The sequence below is a fragment of the Mercurialis annua genome, linkage group LG2 (genome assembly GCF_937616625.2).
Source record: "Mercurialis annua linkage group LG2, ddMerAnnu1.2, whole genome shotgun sequence".
NCBI lineage: Eukaryota > Viridiplantae > Streptophyta > Magnoliopsida > Malpighiales > Euphorbiaceae > Mercurialis > Mercurialis annua.
The window spans coordinates 16,343,376-16,353,086 of record NC_065571.1 but is presented as its reverse complement, the minus strand read 5'-3'; the positions used below and the strand labels follow the sequence as shown (position 1 = coordinate 16,353,086).

The following is a 9,711-nucleotide window of genomic DNA, read 5'->3' as shown; positions in this document are numbered from 1 at the left end:
TTAGGAAGTATAAATCCAATTAGGATTAATACTCCTAATGTCATATATATTATTTATTCCCTATATATAGCCTACCTTATTCACCTTTTAGTCTACACCAAAAATCGAACACACAATGTAGACATTGATGTGAATAAAGGGAAAAAGGGGTGCGTGTGGTGTGAGGAATAAAAGTTAATTCTAACCCTTTTCGGGTTACTTCTTGTAGAGATTTAAACACTTTATGGATTTTTCTTCTAAGGGCATATTTACTAGAGATTTTCTCTATTTGGTGATTCTCCACCAATTTTGTACTCCTTTGATAATTAGTGGATGCTTCGATTCTTTCTCCCGTGGATGTACGCTTTAATGCAGAACCATGTAAATCTCTTGTGTTATTTATTTATTTTGTTGTATTATTATTTATTGATCAAATTCATTATTACATACCTACCAAATGGTTTCGATTCCGCTGCGCATACCAATCCGGAGTCATGAACCGGTCACGACAATTGGTACCAAAGATTCAATAATCAGTATCAATGTTACAACAGAATTCACATCAGATGTCAAATTAGGGTTCGACTTGAATTCCAAACCCTCAATTTCCTGAACAAAACCCAATTGCTCAAGAAAAATTGATGATTTTGGATTCAGATCAAAATTCAACTTGTTCACTTCCACATCAGACTCTTTAAGATCTTGTATCACTGGAGAACTAACCCTTTTTCAGAGCTTTCTTCCTCGCCATCGAAGAAAGATCGTGAGCTTAGTATGGAGATAATCGTTTTTTAGCATGCATTCAGAGAAAAAACAAACGGTTTTAGAAAGAAAAAGCTGTTTTATTTTCAATATTTTGATTCAGTTTGAATCAAAAGGAATTGAATTTTTTTTAATTTAAAATACCGAACCTAATTTTTTGACAATTTAAAATCAGACGGAAATGGAATTATTGATTTAGTTTTGTTTTACAAACCAATTTCTCCATAAAAAGGTGAAATTCTTATGTGAACTAAGTTGACCATGTAGAATTATGAAATAAACTTATCATGCGACACATGACAATAATAAAAATATTCAAGAATCATAGTTGCTTTATTATCCAAAAAAAAGATACGTTAAGTGCTGAGAATTGCTCGTACTACTCTTCTCAAACAATCACAGAGCCTTTGTTGCTTACAGTACTAAACAAGGGAACTTTTCCATGGAATAAACTAACAAATATTTTCTTGATGAAATGAACCATGAACTTAAATGTGTAAAATGCAACAACAAAAACAACTATCATAGTCCAAAACCATGAGTAGGTATAAATACTAAGATCAACCACTTTATCACCAGGCGCTTTAATGGCTGCAAGTGTGACTAAATAAGTAGCAGATGTAAAAACCAATGCTACACACATACCCATCAGCAAAATCCAAATATATACCTTTTTCTTCAAAGGAACTCCGCTAATAAGTAAAAAAATTGTTGTTAATGATGCTGAAAAGGATATTGTGTTGTCGAGGATAAATTGATGATGTCTTGTTTTATCAGTATATGCTAATATTGAAGTTCCTGCTTTGCATGTTCTCATTTGTCCTTCTGATGTAAAACATTCTTTATTATCTGATTCCCAAACTCCTCCTGGTGGATTCATTGCTGCTTGGAATGTCATTCCTGCTATTACAGTTGCTACAACCATGAGATTTCCTCTTGCTTTTTCTAACCAATCTCCACCATTCTCTGAGTTATTTGAGTTTTGTCCTGATGGGAACTTTTTGATTTTTGTTGGGTATTCTTTGAATATTGAAGATAATGTGGTAGCTTCCACTTTTATATCAGGTATTGATACCAAGTACTTGATTGTCTGCAAATATGGAGATTTTTTTAGTGTTTTAAAAACAGAACCACTTTGACTATTAGGTCAAATATATTGAGCTTTACACTCTGTTTGAATTGAGGGTTGAGAAGACTTAGTAAAGGTTGACAAAGTAAAAAAAATCCACCTCTGATTGAAATTATTTTAAAAGGTTTTGGAGGGTTGAAAAATATTCCTCAACCCTCCTCAACCCTCATATGCCAACCCACCAAATTTGGGTGTTTAATTATTTTTAACTGGATTTTTTTATAAACTCGTGTTATTTTATTATTTCCCCAAATGTGAAAGGCTTAAACATAATTCTTACATTTCTTTACCGTCCCTTCATTTTCTTTAGTTTATTCTATCTTCTCGCCCAAATAAAATCCTAGCGAGCTGTTAAATTATTTCAAAATGACTTATTTTTTAAGGTTATCAAACTTCAATTTTTATTTCTAAAAAGTATTTTCATGATGCGGCCACCCAAATTAGACTATTTAAATAATATTTATCACGTCAATAAATCAAATTATAAGCCATAAAAATTGGTACTCATTCTTAATTAAAATATATAATTAAAATATGTTTGCCGATATGATAAATATTCTTAACTTAGTTGGCCACACATGCGAAACAACATCATGAAAATCTTTAGGAAATAAAATGAAGCAAATTACTATGACGCCTCACATTTATCATAATTAACAGTTTGATACCTTTTATTTGAAAATCCTATTTATTGGTCCCTTATATTTAATTTTGTTAACTATTAAACCCTTTTGTTAATTTGAGGTACCAAATGTTAACGAAATTGAAAATAAGGTACCTAAATCGTTTGAAAGTGAGGTATCAAATTGTTTAATAAAATTGAAAATGACGGACCAAATGTTTAACGAAATTGAAAGTGAGATAACAAATCTTTTGAAAGTAAGTGCTGAAATTAGCAAAGGGGTCTAATAATTAATAAAATTAAAAGTGACGAACATGTAAGTAGGATATAAAAAAGAGAGTATAAAACTGATAATTATATATAATTGGAGGACCTGATGGTAATTAACTCAGATAAAAAGTAAACTTTGGTTATCATAAAAGAATAAATTGAAATTCAATAAACTAAAAATTTGGTTACCTATAAAGTGTTTGACCCGTAATTATTGGTTCACAATTCAACTAGTTGAACAAATTAAAGAAAAAAAAATAGATGTACTTATACATCATATACATAATAAATTAATTTAGAATAGTCTACATAATTAAAATATAATGTACATATAAATTCTAGAGAAAATAACAAGAAAAATCATAAATCACAATTGTTTTTCACCAATTGCCATTTTAGTTAGAGTTATTTCTTTGTTAGCATTATTATTTCAATTAATAGCACAAAACCCATTTAGTTTTCATTTACTGCCATCTTCCTTAAACTTACATGTGTTCAAATCTCCACCCACATTAACTGATTTGCTTCCCCATTCTCTTTTCCTTCTCCTCTTATACGATACCACACTTTGCTACTGCTACTAACCATTATACATATTTATTATAAAATTGCAACTGATTAAGAACACTAATTGCCATAATATGCACCTAAACTAGTAGTGCTACTTTTATTATTATCTGATGAACCCACCATTCCCACCATTCCCTCCAAACCACCCACTACCAAAAAAATATATTAAGAAATAAAAAGTGTCCATACCAGTAGCTACAAAATTTCTACTGTGAAGAAATAGTGGAGTCCTCTCAAGCCATTGGCATGAAAGAAATAGTGGAGTCTTTTCAAGCCCCAACCAATTGTTTTTGGTAGGTGTATTGTACCAGAAATGTTTCTGCTTTTAATTGTTGAAAAAAAAAAATTTGACAGGATGTACAAGAGTTAAAAGAGAAGAATGAGAAGATGGTGAAGTATTCTGAAATTATTATTTTTTCTTAATGTTAGCTTTTGTGTATAAAGTTAATTGTTCATTCTAATGAGCTAAAATTTTCAATTATAGAGTATAATTTAACTATTTAGTTATGATATTGGGTGGTGGTTGTGGTGGAGGTAGCTGGAGGTTGGAAAAGACATGTCAATTAATTTAAAAATTAAAAAACTTTAAAATTATGTTTTTTATATGTTTTTATTATATTTTTTTCCATTTATTATTGAATAGAAGCTTTTTATAACTATTCGGAAAAATATTTATACAAATACTGTCAAAAAATTAAAAAATATTCAAGATATTAAAAAAAATACAAAAATGATGGAGATATATTTGATACAACTCTGATACATATTTGATACATTTCCGAAACATATATTTCCGATACATATTTGATACATCCTCGATACATTCCCGTTACATATTTGATACATTTCCGATACATATTTGATACATTTCCGGTACATATTTGATCATTTTCGATACATATTTGATTCATTTTCGATACATCTCAGGTATATCAGATAATTATTAAATTATTATTCAAAAAAAAATTGTTAAAAGACGCGTAGGTGGATTAATTTATCTTTTTCAAAATCTTTTGATCGAGAAAGTGAATTACATGTACTAAATTGGAGTTTAATTAACCGAATTAATTAAATTTTTTAATTTTTATCTTTAATTTTTATCGATTTAATTGAATCAAACGACTAATTCGATAGATTCATTTTTATATTTATACATTTTTCGATACATATTTTATACATGATAGATACATTTTTAAAATGTGCTTTATAGATACATCATGATATATATTTATACATAATAGATACATCATAATATATAATTATACATGGCATAAAAATTAAATAATTTATAAAAATTGTATTATTTGTGTATTTATGTATTTTTTAAAATTTAATAAATTTAGTAAATTTAAGTTTTTAAAATTAAAAGTAATATTGTTTTTAAAATTTATGTTATATAAATGAATTATTTAGACATATGGTGTGTGTGTGTATGAAAAAGGGGGACCACGTGGCAAGGGAGTGAGAGAGAAAGAGAGAAAGAGAAACACATGAGAGAGAAAAGGATAAAAAAGAGAGAGAAAAAAAGAGGGGACCATGTGATAATAAAGAGAAAGAGAGAGGAAAGGACACATGAGAGAGAAAAATGGATCACGTGGGAAAGAGAAAGAGGGACTATGTGTCTTTTTCCTATTGCGATGGCATGAATGTAAAGTTTTGATGTTTTGTGGCATGAATAGAAAATAAATTAGTTAAATGACAATTAGTGTAATTGGAGCCCAAATTTTGGCATTTTTGTTGTTTTCTCTAAATTCTAACTAATGAATAGGTTGAAAATTAGTAAATGGATTACTCTCTCTTTATTAAACTAGTTTTGCATTACGTGCTACGCACGTGGCTCGTAATGTGACTTGTCATTTTAATTAAATTTGATATAATTATATCAATTTAATATATTTATAACCAACATTAGTTAGAATTGTTAAAAATAAATAATATTTATTAATTTATTATTCGTTGAAATTAATTGATTTTAATAATATTTATTTATAATTTATAGTACCATATATTTTACATATACCTAACATTAAATTAGTTATACTTTTTTTGAATTATAAATTATTTTTATGAAATGGAATTCAATTCCTTATTTACACAGAACTCTATTTTTAATAATGAAATAATTATATTTTAATTTTATCCTTAATTAGTAGTCTGGAGTAATAGCTATTAAATTTTAAATTAGATTATTAATTAATAAATAAATTTAAAAGAATTCTTAGGAAAAGGGATTATAATTTTTAATTCCGTAAATCAATTTAGTCACGATGATTTTATACTTATACATAATTTTACATAAAAACAATTGCAAAAAATCGTTATAAAATCTTTAAATTCCCGGTTAACTTCAAGTTAAATTTCAATTGACTTCAAATTAAACTCTTTATTTATAAAAGACATTTACTTGTAAGAAATTTTAAACTCAAAATTAAACACCACCTTATATATTCATATAAAATATTAAACGTCAAATAAAACATACTACTTAATCATATGTTTCCTATGCAAATAACAGCTTTTAAATTAATATTTTTTTAATAATTCAATTATATCAAAATAAAACTCTACCTAAGAAAGTGGCAAATTAATTTCCTTATATGATTATAAATAATAGGTATATATAACAAGGATGAGCTTTAACGGAGTGCAATTAGTATTTAGTAGTATTTACTTGTGCCACACAAGATTGATGATGCCGAGGAATATATTTTTTAGATCCTGGAGAATTGAGAAAGGAGGGCAAGAAACCTTCTTTTTTTAGGAGGAGCATTTGTAGGAAATAAATAGAAAATGTAGTGAATTAAAATCAAATTCACAATCTCCTTATTCTAACAGTATTTTATTCTTTATTAATTACTAATTTAATTAGGATAAGTAATGACCATAAAACCAATTATTAATATAAATTTTAAAGGATTATTTCGTAAATTTGCCTGCCCCCCCTCCCATCCGTGTTTTTATATATAGTATAGATAAAGAACTAGTTAACCAGTTCAATCATTTTCAAATTAAAGGTTGGACAGTAGTTTTCAGCTTTAAAACAAGAATTTAACTAGGTCTTTAAACACTTGTTTTCATCAACTTAAGGACTAGTTAAGTGTCAATTTGACCTTGAACAAATAATACCAATTTTTCTTATCAATTAGTCCAATTAACCTTTTAGTTTGTACCAATTACACCAAATGTACGAATTTTGAAACAACTCAAGAGGCTTATTAGTCAAAAATTTGGATCATCACCTTTAATTTATCATAAAAACAATTAAACAGATCGATCATCACCTTTAATTTATCATATCAAAAGCAATATATAACAGTTAAAGAAAATTTCAGCAGTAGTTTATAAGTATAGTTATTCATATTATTTTAAATGTGATTAAAAGTAACTAATAAAGAGAAATAAAAAATAAAACTATACATTCAAGTTAAATTTTTAAATTCATAAAAGGCACCACTTAATGACACATAATAAAATATAAACTAATAATAAGTACGCATTATTTATTTTTTTTCAATTTATCTATTTTGTATTAAATTATAAAAATATAATAATATCATGAATGTGTATTGCTATTTATAATTATTATAAAAATAAATTACAATTGGTAGTGCCGAATCCAGCCCCAAAATTAAAATAGGTCACAAACTTAATTTAAAAAAAGGATCATAAAACAAAAAATTATACTAAATAAATAATTTTTTTCTGATTAGATCAACAATATCAATAAAAATCAATTCGATTTTTTATTTTATTTTATTTCAAATGCAAAGAATTTGTCTTAATAAAAAGGAAAAAACACATTAACTATATTGGAAAAGAATTAAAAAAAATTAAGGTTATGTTTTTGAAAAATATTTGTTGAAAATTTTGAAATTAGAGTTTTATTTGAATAGAGTCTGTGCAATATGAAAAAAGATTATGTTGATTTATATAATAATTATATTTGATACATATTTTCTAATTTTAATAGTTTTTGAGGCTAATTTAAATTGTATATTAGACTTCATTATACATATTTTTCTACTGAATTTTTCTTTAATCAAGTCTGAGCAATATAGTAAAATGGTACATTGCTTTTACTATTGTGCAGAATTAGAAAATATAATTAACCCACAAACTTTTTTGGATAATTATTAACCTATAAACTTAAGATATTAGATTGGGTAATATATGTTTCTTAATGTGAGGTAGGCCCAGGCCCAACTTGGTCTTATCTTACATCCGTCTCTGACAACTGGACATACTAATTATAATTAAAAATGTTTTTTTATTTATCTATATGTTTTTTTATGGATATTAAACTCTGTAGATCACTAACCTTTTCTCAAATTTCAGAAAAGTCACTTAACAAAATTTTCTTACAAAATGGTCACCAAACTATACCTTTTGTTACAAAAATGTTTCTGTTGTTACTAAAAGATCATTAAACTTTTTATAAATTACAATAAGGTCATTGAGTTAAACATATTGTTACAAAAAGGTCACTGAACTATGTTCCTTTTTGTAACTTCAACTTGCCACGTAAGCAAAAATATTGCATTTTTGCGTGAAAACAATCCGTTTTTAATGGGTGTACCCTTTTGTAATAAATGGTATAATTAAGTTACCATTTTGTAAGAAAAGTTTGTTTAGTAACCTTTCTGTAATTTGAGCAAAGTTTGGTGACCTATAGAGTTTAATATCCGTTTTTTTATCTTATTAAATTTGAAGAATTAAACACGGTGACAAATATATATGGTGGTTAAGTGTGTAATACCGTAAAATTGAAGGATGGATCATATAATATATCAAATTTTAGGCGTCATATGTAAATTGCAGATAATACCCCCACTTGTTTCATAATCACAGCCAAATGCAAGACATTGTTCCCATCATTATCCATGGAGTTAAGAAATTCGGCATCTTCACTAAAAAACGGCACCAACAATTTCAGCGATTCCAAATGGCTATACTTAACACACAAGTGTAAAACAGTATCGCCACCGTTGGTTTTCGCCCGAGCTGATTCAGGACAAGCTCTGATCAACTGCTGTATGACCTCAGTTCGTCCTCTCATCGCCGCTAAATGAATAGGAATTCTTCCATTCTGATCAGGAACCAAGCAGACGCCGACGTTAATGCTCAACAACACATTAATAATCTCCATATTTCCCTCAGCATAAGCCATATGAAGAGGAGATTGTCCTTGAGAGTCCAACTCGGCGGCGAGCTTTGGTTTCTGGTTGAGAAGAGATTTGGCGAAATCTGCATGGCCGAGCAAGGATGATATGTGGAGAGGAGATTCAGTGAAGGTGGAGAGCGAAATTCTGTGGAGAATGAGCGGATCTTTTTGGAGTAAAATGTTGAGAGTAGATGTATCACCTTTTATTGATGCTTCGTATAGATTCTTCATGTCATCTTCCCTAGTCTGCATTTCTATTATGGTTGTTCTTTGCAATTTTTGAATTTGTGACACTTTTTTTTGGTTATATATTTGCAAAAGTCTTTTTCTTGTTTCTCAAGAATGATAGAAGAACTAGTATTCTTTGACTACTCACCAAATATATAATATAATATAGGAAATTCAGCTTTGTATTATACTTATGTAATACCCCGTAAATTTTAGCGCTTTTCCGACAACTTTTCTGGTCGTTATGAATTAAAGAATTTGAAGTTAATGGTCCGGTTCGAGTTGGTTCGTGATAGGTTGATGTGGTGGTTCAACCATTTATATTTTTAAAATAAAAATAAATAAATAAAAAAGGGTTTTATTGAATTCTCGTTCGAGAATATGGATTCTCGAACGAGAATCCAATTCCAGGCCTGGTCTCGTTCGAGACCAGGCCATTCTCGAACGGGAATCAGGCCTGCAAGGCCATTCCCGTTCGAGAAACCTATTTTCCCTTGGACCCATTCGTTTGGCCCTTTTCGACCTCGTTTACGGCCCGTTTCCTTGCATTACTTTAAGTCGGTTTCTTCATAAAAAACCTAGATCACGCTACAAGGTAGCCCTAGACGTTTTTCGTTTGTTCTTTCGCTGAGAAACGAAGCCGTAATCATCCTCCAAAGATCGCTGTTCAGTAAGTATCTTTGATTCATTTGATTTCAGTTTTCTCTTGAAACGTCCTTCGGTTTTCTGATTCGTTCTTGCTCGTTTCTTAATCGAAATCAGAACCGTTTGATCTCAGACGTTCTAGACTCACGTACCTACGTTTCCCTATCTCGGTTTTGCTAAACGGTACGTAATCAATCTCGTTTCAATCGCCGTACGGTTTCCGTTTTAAAGCTTTATATGATTTGTTCTTATTTTTCTTAGTTTCTGCCAAATGCTTTCTTCTTCTTTTGGCTTGATTTTTGCTAAGATCATGATTGTGAATCATGGAATGTTAGTTAGTTGTAT

The 9,711-nt window shown here is 28.7% G+C and overlaps 1 protein-coding gene across 1 annotated transcript; it reads right to left on the bottom strand.

Moving 5' to 3' along the window:
• Window positions 1–1,129: 1,129 nt before the first annotated feature.
• Window positions 1,130–8,745, bottom strand: LOC130015099 (ankyrin repeat-containing protein NPR4-like). The gene is made up of 2 exons (XM_056104639.1): window positions 8,158–8,745; window positions 1,130–1,831 (listed from the first exon to the last, which is right to left on the bottom strand). The coding sequence occupies exons 1-2, from the start codon at window positions 8,743–8,745 to the stop codon at window positions 1,130–1,132; spliced, it is 1,290 nt and encodes a 429-aa protein (XP_055960614.1).
• Between the last annotated feature and the right edge of the window lie 966 nt (window positions 8,746–9,711).

What these genes read in the sequence shown, in the direction of transcription:
- LOC130015099 (XM_056104639.1), bottom strand. Translation starts at nt 8,745, where the DNA reads ATGCAGACTAGGGAAGATGACATGAAGAATCTATACGAAGCATCAATA. An exon ending in TGATTATGAAACAAGTGGGG is followed by an intron (nt 1,832 to 8,157) that starts GTATTATCTGCA and finishes CCATATTTGCAG; the next exon opens with ACAATCAAGTACTTGGTATC.